The 18,808-nt window shown below is 53.0% G+C and overlaps 3 protein-coding genes across 3 annotated transcripts; 1 reads left to right on the top strand and 2 right to left on the bottom strand.

Moving 5' to 3' along the window:
- Positions 1-90: 90 nt before the first annotated feature.
- TNFAIP1 (TNF alpha induced protein 1) lies at positions 91-12,117 on the bottom strand. Its single transcript, XM_065853037.2, has 7 exons — positions 12,018-12,117; positions 10,452-10,788; positions 8,621-8,790; positions 7,191-7,280; positions 7,034-7,086; positions 4,728-4,923; positions 91-3,548 (listed from the first exon to the last, which is right to left on the bottom strand). The coding sequence occupies exons 2-7, from the start codon at positions 10,666-10,668 to the stop codon at positions 3,330-3,332; spliced, it is 945 nt and encodes a 314-aa protein (XP_065709109.1). The 5' UTR covers positions 10,669-10,788; positions 12,018-12,117; the 3' UTR covers positions 91-3,329.
- Positions 12,118-12,138: 21 nt separating this feature from the next.
- Positions 12,139-14,133, top strand: IFT20 (intraflagellar transport 20). The gene is made up of 4 exons (XM_065853038.2): positions 12,139-12,383; positions 12,636-12,721; positions 13,482-13,585; positions 13,700-14,133. The coding sequence occupies exons 1-4, from the start codon at positions 12,257-12,259 to the stop codon at positions 13,779-13,781; spliced, it is 399 nt and encodes a 132-aa protein (XP_065709110.1). The 5' UTR covers positions 12,139-12,256; the 3' UTR covers positions 13,782-14,133.
- A 1,028-nt stretch (positions 14,134-15,161) lies between these two features.
- TMEM97 (transmembrane protein 97) lies at positions 15,162-18,344 on the bottom strand. The gene is made up of 3 exons (XM_065853150.2): positions 18,187-18,344; positions 16,704-16,848; positions 15,162-16,198 (listed from the first exon to the last, which is right to left on the bottom strand). The coding sequence occupies exons 1-3, from the start codon at positions 18,304-18,306 to the stop codon at positions 15,948-15,950; spliced, it is 516 nt and encodes a 171-aa protein (XP_065709222.1). The 5' UTR covers positions 18,307-18,344; the 3' UTR covers positions 15,162-15,947.
- Positions 18,345-18,808: the final 464 nt, after the last annotated feature.

Raw genomic sequence — 18,808 nt, 5'->3', positions numbered from 1 at the left:
CTAAACGCTCGGTGAGGATCACCCCTACAGTGCAGAACAGCAGTGCAGGGACCAACACGGCGAATAGGAAGTGATGATGCTGGAGAAAAATCACAGAAGACAAAAATATAACACTTTATTAAAAATTAGTGTTCCATTTCAATTTAATGCACTGATAAAATAGAAAACATTTAAATCAACAGCTAACACGGTTACTGCATTAACTAATCACAGAAATGTCAGTTGAAACAAGATCAGCTAGCTCATTTACTATCGCTTGGATACAAAATATTATAGAAATTTAAAGTCCTTTACTATTATTAAACAAATTAAGCTTGACCATCCCTCTGAGGCAGGGGAGGGTCCTCCCACCGTTCTGTTGCAGGCGAGGACACATCCGCACACAGAAGAACCGAGCAGCCGTGTGTCACCGAGCCAGTGGTGAAGCTGGAGGCAGAACCCGTGCCCACTCGGCTCCCAGCAAACCCAGTCTAACAGCGGCTGCTGGGGGGGTTGGCTGCAAAGACCGAATGCCGAGGATTGTCAGCGGATATAATCGAATTGTGTAAGACGGGCTGCTGGGCCAGACACACTGAGCTCGGGTACCTCATCCCTATTTCCGAGAGTGAGCTGTGCCTGAAGATTTTCAAAAGTGAGCAAAACCATCTCATCAAACCCACAACAGGCACTGCTGGCTGCAAGCACAACGCAGCTTTCCAGGAACACCCCAGCAGCGGCCCCTCCAGTGCCCCCCTCCCCGACAGCTGTTTTATATTTTAACCAAGAAGTGCAACAGATAAGAGGCTGGCGGGATGGAGCCTCACGACAGGATAAACACCTCCTGTTCCAAAAGCTGAATACCAAGGTGAAGGTCAGACGCTCAGTTTTGTCTCCGCATTTATTGAGCAGCTGGAGGCTGCTACCCTGCAGAGCTCTCTTCTGACACTACTGCCTGATTAACACTGGTACTGAAAAGCTGTTTAACGCGAGACATTTGCTGAAGGCACCGCGTGTCCTCTGCAGAGAGCGCGAGGCCGTTCTGCAGTACTGAGCACCCCACTGCAGAAACGCGCCACCCTTTACTACGGTGCTTTTTAGAGATGTCAGGTCATCCTTTCCATTCATTCAGTCTGCTAAAATTATCTTCAAATGTGCAAAAGTTCACTTGAATTTAGGAGTGAAGAGGACAGTAAAGTCTCAAAAAGAGCTCCAGCAGCTAATAAGTGCAAGCTGATGCAGTTCGAATTAATCCATTAGGAATGGGGCAAAAGGCATCTCTCGCTCGCAAAGGCACAGCATCACTTACTTAATCTGTTAACATTCACTATAACAGTAATACGGAAAAAATGATAAATCATTTTCTGAGAGAGAGAGAGGTGCTGCCTGTGGATTCCACACGGCAGCCGCACAGGTTACCAGACGGATAAAGTACAGGAGGACCAGCTGAAGCCATTGAGTACAGCACAAAGGCCCCGTTACTCCAGGCTCTGCTGGCAGCTCAGAGCAACCAGCGCGGCGTAATTTAAATTATAGCAGTGGAGAGCAAAAAAACTTCTTAAAAAAGTTCCATGTCACACTGCAGCAGAATTAAAGAAAAAACTCCCACAAAATCTTTGTCCCAACTGATCTCAGCAGCTGTATTTTCACCGGCACAACAGAAAACCAGCTGGAAAACAACTTGGAGAAGCCCACGTGAAAAGAAAAGAGGTGACCGGAGTTCTAGAGAGGCCCTTCCCGTGTGGCTGCAGCAACGCTGCTGGGGCCGTGAGGAGCGCCGGGCTGGGCAGTGGAACCGGCGACTCCTCACCAACCCAGCATTTCACTGCGGAAAGCCTGTTTGAGTGGAAATAACTTCTTTGTGCCCCCTCCCGCCTCAGTTACCACAAAACCATCTACCGTCTCGATTCTACTTATGACTTCGCTGGATTAATTTGTGATTATTTTCTTGCCAGGCTTTTGCAGTGATTTCCTTTAAAAGTGACAGGTAGCTCTGGCACCGGTCAGTAAGCTCAGGACCGACCGTCGCGGAGCCGGAGGCGTCCGTGTCCCATACGGGAAGATCAGGGCCGCTGGGGCGTGCGCTGCACCGCTGTCACTCCACAGCACGCAGTAACTGCTTAGGGCAGCGGTAACATCTGCTTGTGTGTTTAGCTGTAGGTCACAGATTCAATCATTTAAAAATACAGTAACAACTTTTAATACTAAGCCTGAAACTGTTTCCAGAGACCCAATCTGCAGAGCAAGGTTACAATTAGCACCCAGCCAAGCGCCCAGAATTAAAGTGATTATTTCGGTTTAGAAGTCAGTATAAGCTGCCTCTGTCCTGTGTCCAAAGCTTCTTGCAGTTTCACGCTAGAACAAGATATTTATGACTATTCTTCTTTCTCCAATTCCGTGCTCTAGATGGGATGTAGAACACAAGACTGGAATTTGCTCTTCCAGTGTTACCAAATATTGAGTCTGTGCTTCCCTGGTCACTGTGGCTTTTCCCCGCTGCTTGAGACATTTAACATAAATTAGCACTTTTGGGCCACAGGAGGAAACCAATGTAAAACTAATCCCCCATATTGCCATTGTTCGTATGAACACGCTCACCAGCCAGAACAACAGCAATCCTGCCACAATCTGCTCCTGAAGTCTTCTAACCCAAAGAACTTCCTTCCTTCCCCACACCCACTTCTCCATCTCCCAAGTCATTTCATACGTATTTGAATTTGTAAAATTCTCATTTTTCACAAGGGAGGGTTTTTGATGGTGTGGCTCTCACCTCTTGGGAAGAGCTGGCCTTACAATGAACGAGCTCTAAGTCGGGCACCTCGGAACCCCGGCCCTGGGGAAGAGGGGAACTCGCGCGTGCAGTGCGCCTGCCTGCTGAGAGCTAACGCCCTGCTGGGGCCGCACACGTGCTGTTCGCTAAGAGTATCTGTCTTCGAGTTCTCTCCACCCCTCTTCAGTATCTTCATTTAAAAACTGGGAATTCCATTATACAAAGCCTGAAGAGGGTGGGTATCTGGAGTAAGATTTTCCCATCACGCCAGCTCCTTCAGGAAAAGCTGTGCTGAAAGAGCAACCCCCAGCCGTCAGAACTGCTGTTCCGAATTCCACTGCTCACACGACACGAAAAGGGGGCCAGTCCGCGTTTAAAGCACGTGGTGCAAAATTATCATCTTAGTTCTCAAAGCCCTGGGCCTCGAGCGCTGCTTTGTGCGCACAAACGCCCGTTTGTTCTCAAGGGAGCCGAGCAGCCAAATGAGATCAGTCCAGAGTCCAACTGACCCCTCCCTACCTCCTCTTCTCCCCCAGGCCATCGGCGGGACCCTCGACACCGCACCTCTGCCCTGGAGCGGGCGCTAGTGGCCCAGCTGCCGGTCGTCGTAGGTGCTGTATCTCTTCACGTGGATGCGGCGCACTCGGTCTCGAAGTTCAAAGCCCTCGTCGTCCTCGCTGTGAGACGCCTGGCTCCGGCTCCTGCTCGTTGCTTCCAGCAGGGAGTTATCAGGAACCCGCGGGGTTTCGTACAGTAAGACGTTCAGTGTTTCCTCATATATTCGTGCCTCGGGGAATTCAACCTGCAAAACACAGCACATGGCCTTTTCCTGATCTGCGCAGGATAACACGACTGGAGCACGCGCCCGCAGGTCCAGAGACACTGGCACCATAAAACAACATACGCTATAAAGATAGTAAAACAATTGTAAACGAGAAAGATGCAGCAAAGCCATTAAATCCCTAGCAGAGGGTCACTGCCACCGCCCGCTCGCCTACCACGCCTCTTCTTTTAGATTGTTCCAGAATGGAATGCAGTATATCTGATTCCTAACTGCTAATGTTGGACCCTGGTCACCTCACCTGCCCCACCGCAGGGCAGAAGTTAACTCCTGAAATCAGAGAAACTCTGCAGATTTGTCATGCTAATCACGATTGTATTTTCATGCATGTAACTCTCGTCTTCAGGATGTACTGTGCTTCAAAGCAAGTCCTTAGGTAACCCTTGCAAAATCAGAGGTGGAACAACTTTGAGAAGAATCACTGGAAATGTGGGGAAATCGAGATATGTTCGTTATTGGGAATATGCGCTCCTGATGACCTTTAACAGATATTCTACAGCTTTGCACATACAAGAGCGATGCTGAACATATCACGTTTCTAAACAGTGTTTGAGCTCAAGTTTCCATTCCGTTGATTTCATCCCAGTCTTCTCCTTTTTGGCACATACTTTCCAACATTCTGGAGAAATTCAGGATCCTAGATACAACCATTTAGTCCAGTTACATACAATAACTGCATCAGTGCAAGTGAAACACAGTACGAAGTAACTGCGATGAAGTAAACTTCCGTAGGTATAATCAGGAGCAGAATTATATCTTGATTTAGAGAAGAATTAGCAGCTTTACATGCTTTAGGCACACAAAGTCCATCAGCTCTAAGGGACTTGTGCTAAAATGCACATGCTTTCAGAATTGCCATTCTCAGCCTTGCCCTCAAACCTGCCACCATATTCCATCTTCCCTGAACTCCACCTGGTACGCAGCACCTTCCACCGAGACACCAGCTCGTCCTGCAGCCACCATGGCATGGACCAGCAGTTCATCAATATTCAGGAGAGCTGGTACCAAAGCTTTCCCAAGAAATGACATTGCCTGTCCCTAGCAATTAGGCCTCAGCTATATGAGATCTCTCTCTTTCTGCGATGTTCCATGCCCCCGATGGTTAAGCCCAGCAGAGCCGGGCAGGCAGCGCTGCGTTACCTTGGTCTGCTTCTTCTCGGTGGCATACACGATGGAGGTGCAGCACACTTCCGCGAGCTTGCGGCCCTGCCCGTAGAAGGACCAGCAGCAGATCTCGTCCCCGATAACGTCCTTGATGAACAGAACCCTGCCGTTGAACCGCAGAGAGAGCTTGTCAAACAGCTCGATGTTCTTCAGCAAGTTGTCATCCGAGTTACTGAAAGAGTCACAGAGAAGGAACGTGGGCTTTGTGGTCTCCCAACTGGCCACCTCTACACATTCCATATGCCCATTCCTCCACAGCTTCGAGCACTGATCTAACTGCAGAACACGAATAAGCAGTGACTCATTGCCATATGTTGCCAAGAAAAGAGGGTAGTAGCCAGTTTCAGATACAAATAAGATGCTCTGAGCCCCATGAGCAAACACACCAGCTTCTAGAGATCAAGCTATATAATTAATAACGACAGCACGATTTCCCAAATCGTTACATCAACTACCTACAACGAACTCTTGACCGAAGGCCAGCGCCGGAGCGAGGTGTCCTGCACCCGAACTGCTGGTGCCACGCAGATTTCCAGGGCGAACACAATACTCAGAAAGTCTCATTGACAGCCAGTGCAGTGTAGGATATTAATTACTTTTCAAAGCAATAACTAGATGGTCCAGAGAAAAACCAATACAATGTACTATAGCTTTAAAAACAAGTAAAGCTATTGGAAAACTATTCTTAAAATCTAAAATATTTTACTTAAATAATAACATTATGGCAAATAAATGTCCAATTTGATTAAGTTATTAAAAAAACCCAACAACAGCCAACCCAACACCTAAAGGCCTTACTCCTCCGACATTAGCTTGGATGCAGCTGTACTGAACACAAGCACTCTGCGTCCCTTTGTCTCTTTGTATAGATGGCTGGGAAATTATCTGCGGATCTGCGGAAATCAGCGAGCACATTATTGCCCAGACAGCAAGGCCAACCTCGCTAGCTTGAACAGGAAAATTCCTCACTCTTTGGAGCCAGAGGCTCCAGATCCCCAGGGTGCTGCCAAGAGCGTCCCCAGAGCCGTGACATCCCACTGCCGCGGGCAGCACCGCGGCTCCCGCGGGGGGCCCCGGGAGGCCATGGGACACCGTGGACACTGCCAAGGACGGCTGGGCTGGGCATAAAATACTTAGTGTGAGGAGTGTTTCTGTTCAGATGTTAACCAGAAAAGGATGACGTGCAACCAGACAAAACCTTCAGCTTGCAAAAACAACTTGCTAAAGCAATCTGGGCTTCTATCACGCGGCAGAGAAGAACATGGAAGTCGTCAGCCATTTATGTTCCTAAACCACACTGACAACGTCACTGAGGAAGCTCCTTTGATACTGTTGGTCAGGAAGAACAGAAGGAAAAAAAACGTTTGCTTGCTAGCAGGCAGAGTGGAATTCTGAATAAAGACGTCTCATTCAAACGGCAGCAAGGCATGCAGATTCACCCCAGGAATAATCAGAACCCTGCAGCGAGTGAGATACCAGCACCGCCTGGTATCCAGGATCCTGTTGCTCTCGTTACCGGTACGTTTACGTTTCCAGGCCCAGGGTGACTAATCCGCTCTGCCACGCTCGCTTCAGCATCACCGCCACGGGCGACAGGGCCGCGCGGGCAGCGGCAAGCGCAACCGGCCGGCACAGGACGCAGGGGCTGCAAACCGGGCTGCTCCTCAGCGCTGCCACAGGCACCGTCCCCTGACCGCCCGAAATACTGTGACCCTCAGAGTCCGTCTGTGACGGACAGACAGACTGACGGTCTGTCTGGAGAATAAACGCTTCTAAGGCTGCATCTCAGGCTCAAAAGGCCAAACACGAGGATTCCGCACAGCATGAAGTGTTACTCACATCGCTTCCATGGCCCGTGTGGGAAAACCCAAAGCCATTCTGATACCATCGTAACAAAGAGATCGTGATAGTTACAGCATAAAACTAAGTAAATAACGTTATTTTATGCAGGAGGAAAGCCTGGCCCTCTCTGGGCTGTTCCTGAGCAGAACCTTTCTTCGTAACCAAATAATTAATCATTTAGAAGCATGGGAACACAAGGAATTTCTGTAGGTCAGCGAGTGCTGTCAGAGGCGCAGCGCACTCGCAACCCTGCTCACGATTTCTCACACAACTGGATCGAACGCCGGACTTTGACAGACACCGTGTGTTGTGCTCTCCCCCCCATTTAGATTCACATCAGTCAAAAACACAACAAAAAAAGTCAGGTTGCACCACATCTTCCTCCACTCCCACAGTCACAGGGAAAACTTCCCACCGCAGCATGGAAAAAGCTGACGTACCTGGTGTAGGAGTATTTATTGTTGCTTCTGTTATAAAGCAGCTTAACAACAGGCTATGGGGAGAGAGAGAAAAACAAGCAGAGGAGTTAAGTTCTGTGTTTGAACACATTTAGCAAAAATTGAGTTTCTCACTAGTTAGTTGTGGAAAAGCAGTTACTTTCATCGATGACTCTATCAGTCTCTCTTCTTCTTTCGGAGATGTGATAATAGGGATGCTACAGACAGGTTCATACAAGTCTTTCTTGTCCTGTTTTAAAGAAAGGAGAGGAGACAAAATAAGCTCAAGGGAAACGCTAAAGCCAACACCTACTGCCGCTGCCTCCCCGACCCCTCCGGCCCTGTTCCCAGAGCTGCGATGGAAGGAAACGAAGGAAACGCTCCATGTCGCCATAGTAACCGCCCAGCGTTACCTTGAGCTGCACACAGAAACACGGCAAGAGATCTCCTGTCCTCAGGAGGCAGCAGTAATGGAAATATCGGCACGCACGTGGATGTTGTTCTTGGCTGTCGCAAGGACCCTGAGCTCAAGCCCTGTTTGGTTTAAGTGGGCTTATTATTCTATCTTTTTTTGAAGAAAAGGATTGCAAGAGTTTGTGCCAATTTGAATCAACTCGAAGCACCGCAGGATGTAGGAACATCAGCCACGACGAACCGAATACTTGGCAAGAGCAGCGTGTCACCGCAGAGCTGGGCCCTTGCGACACAAAAGCAACGATCGAGAGCGCGCAGCACGGCCTGCGACTCCAGTCCCCGGGCAGCAAACTGAGGGAAGCTCAAGGGCTAACGGGGAAGCCTTGGAACATTTCGTCTTTAGAAGAAAGGGTTTAAATTCCAAACCAGAAGGAAAATTATCAGTGTGGCTTTCCATTTCCTCCAGCGGATTCAAGAGCTGAACCAGGCATGCCAGGCATTTATTAATTACTAAGTTTTGTCCTGCAGGAGCCATTCATTTCACAATCTTAAGACTAATGATAAGTTATACATACCACATCTGGGCCAACCTTATTAAAAGTTGGCAGAACAAGCTGATTTCAATCAGCTGAATGTAGAGAGACTTGTATAGTGAATAAAGCTACTATGAACTTACGCGTTTGCAAAACTCATCCAAAGGGAAGTCCTTAAAGTACTCATTGCTTATCATTTTTCTCCATTAAGATTCAAACTCTAAAGTTATCATGTTTTCAAATATTCAAACTCATTCTACATTATACAATTAGAAGTGACATAACTCGGGTGAAATTTAGAGAAATGCCATAATGTTTTTCAAGACGCAGGCGCCTGCGGCCTGGAAGGCTGTGCTGTGACAGCACAAGGGCCTGAAAACATCTCCAGGGAGATCATCAATGAAATTGAATCTCTTATTCAAAGCACCAGAGAATCTCAGGTGTGCGTACCGAGCAAGGGTAACTAGGACTTGAACAAACGTACAACTTACCTGGCTCTGTCTCATTTTCCTTCCCGGCTGCCGTGTACATCCAGGGCTCAACGCCATCTCTAAGGCCACGAAATACTCTCTCAAGTTGTCTTAAGTAAATTTGATAAGCAAAACACCCACAGAAATCTTTAACAGCTGCTTGCAGTCCTTACCTGCAGAGCTGCCTGGCACATGTCCACCAAGCCCTGAATGAGATAGTACTTGGCTTCCGCCATCAGCTCTTTGATCTCCTGTCTGTGCTTTGGAAGCGTGATCGTGTCATCTCGGAGATAGTTTAAAATTGTTCCAAAGTGTTTCCCGCAACGGTCTATAAGGATCCAGCCTGAAAAACAACCATCGCATCACTTCAATCAACTCAACAACACGAGGCAAGAAAACTCCTCAAAAGGGTGAAATAAAGGGAACGTTCCGAAGGCGCAGGTGGCACCGCTCCCTCCCCACCCAGCGAAGGTTCTCCGGAACCTTCCGGATGGAGCACAGGGCTGGTTACAGAGCAGCCCCACAGCGAACCCCTATGGCACCTCCCGCAGGTCTCCCTGCTTCCCCGCACCCCAAAAGAAAACCCTCAAGCTACAAATACTTGGTTTCCTAGCACAAGACACTAAAACTGCTGCGCGGACCTGACCGCGCTGTATCAATCGATCAGGCAGTGGGCTGCCTGACCAAAATTAGTATCTGCGCTTCGTCTTTTCTCTATTAGATTCTGTTTAAAGGAACAGACCTTTTAAGTGCTACAGAAAGTCTAACTGACATCTGTTTAACTGACCGCCCGAGTCATCCAACCTTAAAAAAAAAGAGCTTATTGTGAAGTGGTTTGCTTCTTTTATTTAGAGGTTTGTTGTGTTCCCAGCAAAACGGGGTGTGCTGTCCTGGTATGGGAAGAGATTTAATAACTGCTGCTGCAGCGCAGTGCTGGGTAATTAGAAACTCATCACCAGGCCAGGAAAGACTGGCAGAAAGAATTCACAAGTGTTCACAACAAGGAGACCTGGGCTAAGCTCCGTGGACTAACACGGAGGACGTGGCAGTTTTCCAACCACATCTTCTGCTGCTGTCGGAGCTAAAGACAGAAGTGTAGACGAGCCCAGAACACCCAGTGTGGGAAAAAAGCTGTTCCAGTCTCCAGAGGGGAGCAAAGCAAGGACAGAGGCAGATCGGGAGGGAGCAGAGGGGGATCCAGCACAGGAAACCGCAGACAGACAGTTCTCGCAATTGTAAAACATCCCTGAAGTCCCATTGAGGAGGAAACAGGATGCGTGAGTCGCTGGCAAACAACGGCCACGCAGGATGCGCAGGGGCCTCGTGCGGCGCCAACCTCCTCCATAGCGTGGAGGGCGGGCAAAAAGGCACTAAAGTGTTCTTGTAGGACCTCATCACAGCAAACACCACAGGAAAGCAAACTCATCCACTCCTGGATTCTTCTCACTTGTCCTCTCTGCAACTCGTTATGGAATTTTACAGCGCCGACCCTCAGTGTCCAGCAGGAACCGACACACTGCGGGACTGAGGGCTGAATGATGGCCCAGCGCCGGAAGCCGAGAGCACAACGTGCTGCCGGGAGCAGGAAAACAGGAACCTTCAACACGGCAAGCAAGGCCATTTTGAGTTTTAAGGATGAAAACCTAACGTCCCTCCCCACATACGCATTTCGAATGATGCCACTACATGACACCACATAAATGACAACCCACGTACTGTCTGTTCAGTCCTCACAACAACATCAACAATCTGCACATCAGCTGTGATCGTAGGAGAGAGAACCGGTCCTTCCGCTAGTTAATTTTAGTAATAAAAGAACACATTTTTATAAAGCCCAGAGGATTGTTAGTGCCAATGGGTATTGGCTGACTAATGTTCCAAGTTATTTTTGGAACACATCTTTCCCTACGTCCTTAACTGAGTGCAGTCTTAAGATATTTACAAAAACACCGTCAAAACCTGACAGTTTTCCTGAATTCTCAACAACACAAGACATTCCTTTACCTTCCTTGTCTGTGAGCACTTCCATCCTGCCGCTGAACATGGCCTTCAGCATTGTGTCGTGCCTGGTCAGCACTTGTACTGTGGTGTAATACAACGAGCCCCCGACGTTCAGCCGCACGTATTTGTTACCCAGGCTGCCCCCCTTGAAGCTGCAAGATTTGGGCTTGGGCCCCGCGGCCGGACAGAGCGCGGTGGTCAGACACGTGTCCCCCGACATCTTCTGTAGGTAGATGACGACCCTGCAGAGCGTGGGCTTGACGGATTCCGCCGTGGTTGGTGAGGAGTCACGAGTCACCAGACGAGGACGGCGAGGCAGCGGCGCTCATACCCCGCGGGCCTGGAGACACAGACATGGAAATCAACATGGAGCCTGGAATTGCCATTTACACCAAACCCACAGAGCTCACTTTTCAGGAGATTCCCAAGGACACATCCACACCCGTTCCGACGGAACAAGGCTGAGCTGGTTTTCAGACCACAGTTCAGACACAGCTGGTTGTGATTACGCTTGGGTCCAGCAGCCCAGGAACAAACCCCAGCCCACGGCAGCTGCACGCGGCACGTGGAACCGGCCAGGAACCTCATTCCCGTGCAGTGAGCGAGCAGCAACAGCAAGAGCTGCGTGTTACAGTGGCGGGGTTAGAGAAGGACGTGGCTCCAACGAAGCCACCGAGGGTTATAATCAATCAGAAATTGTCCAAGCACCACAAGTAACACAGTTCCTCCCAACCACCGCTCAGAGGTGTTTACCATAATCCATTACAAATAAGTAAATCAGCACCAGAAGCAACTACACCTTGTGTTGCTGGGAAGACCTTTGGTAAGACGGGAAAAACGCCTGCGGGTCCACGTTTGTGGGCGCTGTCCTGCGCCCAGCAGCCCCTTCCTTACAACAGCGCACCCTGTGGGGCCGGCAGCCCACGGCAGACCCAGGCGGATCCCCCTCCCACGGCCCCGTCCCCACGCCCGCTCGCACTCGCGCCCCCGGCGGCTCCGCCTCAGCCCGGCCCCCCGCGCCGCCCGGAGCGGAGCGGAGCGGAGCGCAGCCGATCCACGCACGAGTCACCGCGATCGCTCCAGCGTGTGCGGCGGCGGCGAGCCAGGAGGGGTCTGCTGCAAGCAGCGCTGTAACCTTTAATCACCCGCGCTAACAAGGGAAAACTCGCTCGTCCCTTCCTTCCTGGTGTGGGCGGCAGGACCGGGGAACAATGACAGAACCGCCCGGGCGCCGCACCAGGAAACGGTCCCTGCCGAGAGCTCCCCCGAAAAGGAACAACCCGACCACCCGCCCCGCCCCGGGCGAGGCTCCCGCTGCCGGACACGCGTGTGCCCGAACGGCCCGGCCTGCGGGACCCGCCCGCGCCGAGGCCTCACGCACCGGCGCACGGCAGCACGGCCGGGCGCCGCTCCCTTCCCGCCGGGGCCGCTCCGGCACCTGAGAAAGCGAACGGAGGCCGAGCCAGCAGCGGCTCCGGGCCCGGCCCGCCCGCGGCCACTGCTCGGGACCCGCCGGGACGCGGCCCCGGCCCCAGCCCAGCCCAGCCCGCCCCCAGCCCCGGCGCTCACCGGCCCCGGCTGCGCGCATCTCCCCCGGCTCCGCTGGGCACCGGCGACCCGGAACCGCTTCCTGCCGCTCCCGGCGTGCCCCGCGCGGGCGCGCGCTGTCGCCGTGGCAGCGGAGCCGGAAGTGGCGGCGGTGCGCGGGCCCCGTTCGGCCGCGGTCCGGCGGTCGGCCCGGGGCTCCGGGGCTCGGTGGGCTCCGTGGGTTCCGCGCCCGCGGGCTCCGCGCTGCGCTGTCGCCGGAGATGGCGCAGGCGGCGCTGGGCGCGGCGGGGCTGCACGTGGACGAGCTGAACAAGCTGCGGGTGCTGGAGCCCGAGGCGGCGCAGCAGACGGCGCAGCTGCGGGAGGAGTGCCGGGCCTTCCTGGACAGTGAGTCCCGCCCGGCACCGGCGCCGGCACCGCTGCGCGGGCTCCGGGCGGGGGGCACAAGGGGCTGCGATGACCCCCATGGACACTTAAGGGCTTTTCTCTCTTTTTTGCCCCGTTTCTAGCGGATCTGATGGCAAAGATAAAACGTACTCGTTTGCAGTAAACTCTAAAAGTGCGAGCTGCACGCGTGTGGTGGAGCCGTTGGTCTTTAGGGTGTTTTGAACATCGCTTGACAACTGTTTTTCTTTGCAGAAATAGTCGAATTTCAGAGAATAGTGGGGAGCTTAATTGAGCTCGTCGACCAGCTGGCAAAGGCTGCTGAAAGCGAGAAGATGAAGGTACGTGCGGCGCGCTGCGCTGCTGCTCGTCGTGTCCCCTGTGCTGTGCAGAACCCACATCTCTCCCTTCCCCCTTTTCCCACGTACACAGCCGGTTGCTGCCGGTCTGGCGCCGGCGCTGCCGCGGCGGTTGGCGTCTGTCTGTCCGCAGCACCAACACGGTGCTTCTGCGTTGGCACCGGCAGCCGGCAGAGCTCCACCGCACCGCCTGCGGTTGTGCTCCCGCGCCCGGCCGCGCTGCCGCTCTGCCCCTGCGCACAGACCGCACATCGGCCTTGTCAGCGCTCCTGCGGGAGAGCTTTGTCCTCAGGGGCCCTGGGAGGATGAGGAGGATGAGGAGAAGGGCTTTCTAAGGACCAGTGAAGAGCCCTGTACCTACCGTTGAAATATTCTCTCTGTATTTCTGTGGGGCACCCGGTGCTGTGGGTTTTTTACATGTTATTGTGGAAATAGAAATGAATGGTTGGCACGATTGTAGGTAATCGGTTTTTTCCTTCCTTGTTCGGGGGGAGAAACCACAGGCAGAGCTCGCGTGTCTGTCGGGGCCGCCACCACTGACCACTTGGTGTTTCCAGAGGGGTCGGGGGCTTCAGTTCCTCGAGTGTGAAGGAATTCTCAGCCTCTACAGGGGCTGTTCCGATGTCGCCCTCCCGTAGCGTTCGTGTGGCTGAAACGCCTCAAAACCGCCCTGCTGTACCAAAAGGGTTAAAACACTGAAAACCCCAGCACAAGCACATCCCTGCCCCTCCCGTTCTGACAGGCCATTGGCGCACGGAATCTGCTGAAGTCCATGGCGAAGCAAAGAGAAGCTCAGGAGCAGCAGCTCCAGGCTCTGATAGCGGAGAAGAAGATGCAGCTGGAAAGGTGAGTTTGCTGCTAAACGCTCTGGGGGCAGCGGGGGAAGGTCAGACCCCCGCGCCCTGCAGCCGCTGCGCTGGACGGGACGCGCGCTGCTGACCCCTGGGGTTTCTCTTTCAGGTACCGGATAGAGTACGAGACTCTCTGCAAAATCGAAGCAGACCAGAACGAATTCATCGACCAGTTCATTTTTCAGAAATAAAGGATTTCAAGATAAAAATGAACTTGGAAACTTGACCATTCCGGAATCTTGAGAACTTAAAAAATATGCAATTTTTCAGTGTGTGTGAGCGAATAGCTGGTTTGTACGAACGGCAATGTCTTTAATTCAGTGTGATTTACACTAAAAGTGGCAATAAGGAGGGCTTTCTAACAGATGTAAAGACTGTTCTGTCCTTTGATTTTATAAAAGTTTTGTACAGTCAGTAGTTCTAATTCACATTGTAGTTGAATTAGTGCTGCTGTTGTCACGTCTCTCACTTTTTGCATTGCACAACTCTTTAAAAAAATCAGGAAATAAAGTATTGTTTTCAGATTTTCTGGGTGTACCAGAATGAGTTGTTTCTGCGATGTTATTTTGGAGCTCCCGGGACAGTCACAGCGGTTTTCCTATGGAGAATTTCCCACGTCTGCAGGAGACGCAACACCCCAGCCACCGTAACTTTCATGTATATTGACCAGATGGTTTTGTTTCTACAGAGTTAGGAAACACCCCAACGAGTTACGGTTAGCAGAACGGACCAGTTACGGACTCCTGAAACAGAAAATACAGCAGAATGAAGAACGTCAAACTCTGCCCCAGGTGTGGCCACCCCGGGAGGGCAGAGTCGGGTCCTTCACAGCCCCCGGTGGTGGCAGAACCGCAGGTGTGACAGTGACCAACTCAGCCCTGGGATCTAAACCCCATTGACCAGCTCAGCCCTGGGATCTAAACCCCATTGACCAACTCAGCCCTGGGATCTAAACCCCATTGACCAACTCAGCCCTGGGATCTAAACCCCACTGACCAACTCAGCCCTGGGATCTAAACCCCATTGACCAGCTCAGCCCTGGGGTCTAAACCCCACTGACCAGCTCAGCCCTGGGATCTAAACCCCACTGACCAGCTCAGCCCTGGGATCTAAACCCCACTGACCAGCTCAGCCCTGGGATCTAAACCCCACTGACCAGCTCAGCCCTGGGATCTAAACCCCACTGACCAGCTCAGCCCTGGGATCTGAAATGCAGCCTGTGTTGAAGTGTGAACAGATGCACTTCACGGCAGTCTCCAGGCTCCCAAACACGAACATTTGGCCTCTTGGGAGCATTTTACACCTGCAAAGTCCTGAAATGCAGAGCAGGGACTGAAGCGCCTCCTCCGTGAGCTGGAATTCTACACACTCTCCAAATTTGACTCTTGCAGATCAGATTAAGAACTTAAAATCAACCAACCAACCAATCAAACGAAGCCCCAACCACCCCAGAATCTCCATCAGTAGTTTGGTTTACTTACTGTAGCTCACGTGTATATTTCGTTGTGAGCTATGATCTCATGGTCATTTTAAGTTCCTTTTAGTCATTCCCTTAAAAAGATAAAATGCAGTTTAATGCATTTAGTTATTTATTTCCATACTAGAAGTGATTTCATAGAAGAGAGCAATTTAGAAATCCTTGAGTACAACCCTGAAGTACTTCAGACCTCCAGCAGTATCCTCACGTCACAAAGTTCACGTTACGCATTCGGAAATTCAGATTTTGGCACATTTCCCATTGATCAGACATTGACGACGTACCAAGGCTGAAGCAGAGCAAAGGAAGGAGAAATTTTAAAGGAAGGAGCGAGGAAGTAAAGAATGATTGTATGATTTGCAATGCTTCAGGAGCACAGCTTTGCATTAACCAGGCTGGATTTTGCTCTTGGAAGACCAGTTTCTTACTGAAGCGGCTTTCTAAGAGTCCCCTTGGAAAAGGGAACGTGAAGGAAAAGGATCGGCTGTGGCTCCCCCGCCACACAATTACACAACAGATGGTCAACAGCTCCTGTTCCTGCGCAGAGGTACCGCACAGAACCCCTCGAGGGAGGGACCCGCGGGGCTGCGGCACAGGCGGCTGCACGGACCGGACCGAGCTGGGACGGGGGACGGAGCGCAACCGGGACGGGGATGAGAGCGGAACCGGGACGGAGATGAGAGAGCGCAGCTGGGACGGGGATGAGAGAGCATTAAACTCGGATGGAAGGAGCCGTAGACTCAAACCAAGTCCGGTTCCCGGTGCAGGTCCTCAGGTCCTCACTGCCGCAGCCAGCACCGCCAGAGCCGCTTGTCCAGGGGACGCCAGCACAGGGGCTGCAGCAGAGCGGGACGGGGCTGCGGCGCAGCCGCTGCAGGGGCTACTTCCTCTTCCTCTTGTCCGCCTGGTTGTAGTGGGGGTTGCGGAGCATGGTGTAGAGGATGAGGAGCGGGACCAGCAGGTACGGCAGGTAAATCGACAGCAGCGTCAGGCGCTCACGCTGCGTCTGAGGTCCCGAGTGCTCAGACTTGGAGAAGTCGTGGAACAGGATGTGCGCCAGGATGGGAAGCAGAGTCGTGGCTACGTGGGTGGAGTAGATAATCGCAGGCGTCCTTATCCATTTGCAGCCACCTGTATAGGAGCAAAAAGGAAACAGTATTTCAGTGTATTAGTTTGGAACAAGCAGAATTCAATGGCCTTTAAACTACCACGAACCACGCTCTGTCTGACAGGGTGAGCCAGAAGTCACATTACACAGGTACTGGCAATAGCAACCCATGACAATTATCTACCTCCATGGAAACTTGGAACGATGGTGTGATCGTGAAAGTTTTAAAGTAACGGGATGAGTACACAGGCCTGACCCAGAACTTCGTCTCCCCTGGACGCGTGCCCGGTGTCCGACGCCGATGCTGCTTACAGATAAATGGCTGCAGTGGACAGGGGCCCCCACTCAGAGTTCTGCTTCTGACAGGCCTTATTCTGTGCTGCTTTCTCCGGTAAAACCTGCCAGGAAAGCAGCTCAGCACTGCACCGCACCGGGGACAGATTTGCTTTAGACCAGTAAATGAATGTTCTCTGCTGTACAGACACAGAAACGCTGCACGGGACACGTCCCCACGCATTTCACACCAACCTTTCAAGAAGGCGTATCCCGCCACGGGGAAGAACGGCAGCTGCAGGAAAGCCTCGCAGTAGATGAACGCCTTGAACCACTCGGGGGGCTGCAGCATCAGGGGGTCTCTGAAGGCGGCCGTGTACCACTGCAGCAGCTCCGCCAGCTGCGGGGACAGAACGGCTGTGTCACGCGGGCTGTGTCACACACACCCGCCACCGCAGCGCCAGCCCGAGCGGCCTCGTCGTGCTGCACGAGGCTTCGTTCTGCGGACTGCACTGGAACGGGGACGGCGTCTCTCAAGTCTCAGCGTGACGAACCGTTCCGCTAAGCACACGTGAACTTCGCACTGCAGGCAGTTCCAGGATTACTACAGCACTAAGTGCAGCTGCTTTCCAAGAACCATTTGTTGTGTCATTTCCTACCAGAAAAATCCCCAAGCCAAGGCCCGCACCCCGGCATTGGTAGACATGGAAGCGCTCGCGTTCCTCCCGTTCGGGCGCCGCTGCCGCGGCTCGGGGGGCTCAGCCCACGCCTGCCAGGGCTGTCCCCGGTCCCCACCGCTGCCACAACCGCCTGATGGACGAATTTGGGTTAGGGAGTTGCAATTCGTTTCCATGACGGAAATGTAAATTCCAGCATGGCTTTGAGGTGGACTTTGAACAGAAAGATAGGTATTGATATTTGCTAGTTAACCATTAATTAAGAACGGTTTCTATAATGCAGTAATTCTATAGGCGATCCTGACGGCAAAATTCAAACTCACTAATTGTAAAGCTTGTGTAGGAATTTACAGCTGGTCTCATCCTGACCACGAGAGCTCAGCCAATTACCTTCTACCCAACCCTTATTTTAAATGCCTTTACTGTGCTTTTCACCTCCAAGTTTATTCAAAACCCAGCAAACCAGAGACTTTCACCAACAGACCGGGCAGCGGCGCCCGCACCGGGCACGTGCTGGCGAGGCCGCGCGGGGCACGTGGCAGCGCGGCCGGTCCGGAGCCCGGTCCGGACCCCGGTATGGACCCCGGTACGGACCACGGTCCGGAGCCCGGTACGGAGCCCGGTATGGACCCCGGTGCGGACCCCGGTACGGAGCCCGGTCCCTCCCCGCCCGCAGAGCACAGGAGCACCCCGGGCCCGCCCCGCCCGCAGCTCGCCCCACGGGCCGCTCGCCCCCGCGCAGGTCACCCCACGGGCCGCTCTTCCCCGCGCGCCCCGAGTCACCCACTTGAGCACAGAACCGGCCGCGGCTGCCGAACGCGCCGCCAAACGCATCGATCGTCCCGCGCAATGAATGACCTGACCGGCGATGCACGGCGTGCCGGCGGCAAGCACGGAATTCACTTCAAAATACCACTTCATTTTAGGAACTGCACCGCGGTGTTTTGTCCCCGCCTCACGACCCCATACACTCGATTCTGTAAAAACCGCCCCAGGCTCCGTCACCCCAGCGGCCGCTGCGCTGCCCCGCAGGGCCCGGCCCCGCGCCCCCGGGTACTCACGGCGGGCGGGTGGATCCCGGCGGGCAGCAGCGGCTGCAGGTCGATCAGCAGCGTCACCGGGATGTGCGAGAGGAAATAGAGCGCGAACAGCCGCTCCCGCCAGCGCGGAGCCGCCGCCATGGCCGCGCCGAGCCCCGCCCACCGCCACGGCCCGCCCCGCCCACCGCGTCGAGCCCCGCCCACCGCCAGGGCCCGCCCCGCCGAGCCCCGCCCACCGCGCCGAACCCCGCCCACCGGCTGAGACTGCTCCGCCCACAGGTGAGACCGAGGGCCTCCAGCTGCACAGGGCAACAGGTTTGACCGTTAGAAAGGTCTCACCCACAAACCACGGCCGTTCTCCGTCCCCGTGCAACACCTGTGCGCGTGGGACTGCCTGCGTTAGGACCAGAGAACAGCGACAACGTCTGTGCTGGAAAAATAACACAAACTTGGCAAATGAAGTACACTCCATGCTCGACCAGGTGTCTCTCAGCGTCCCATTAAAGCACGAGGCAGTTGCTTGTTTTGATTTAATCAGCAAGTTTTGCCTTCATCCAGGATCAAGCTTAACGAGCAAATTAATATTTTGTTTAGGAAGTCATATAGATGTGCATATATGTATGTATGCGTGTGTGTGTGTAAA

The sequence above is a fragment of the Patagioenas fasciata genome, chromosome 19, assembly GCF_037038585.1.
Source record: "Patagioenas fasciata isolate bPatFas1 chromosome 19, bPatFas1.hap1, whole genome shotgun sequence".
In the NCBI taxonomy this organism is placed as follows: Eukaryota; Metazoa; Chordata; class Aves; order Columbiformes; family Columbidae; genus Patagioenas; species Patagioenas fasciata.
This window is presented reverse-complemented; position numbering and strand designations above follow the sequence as displayed.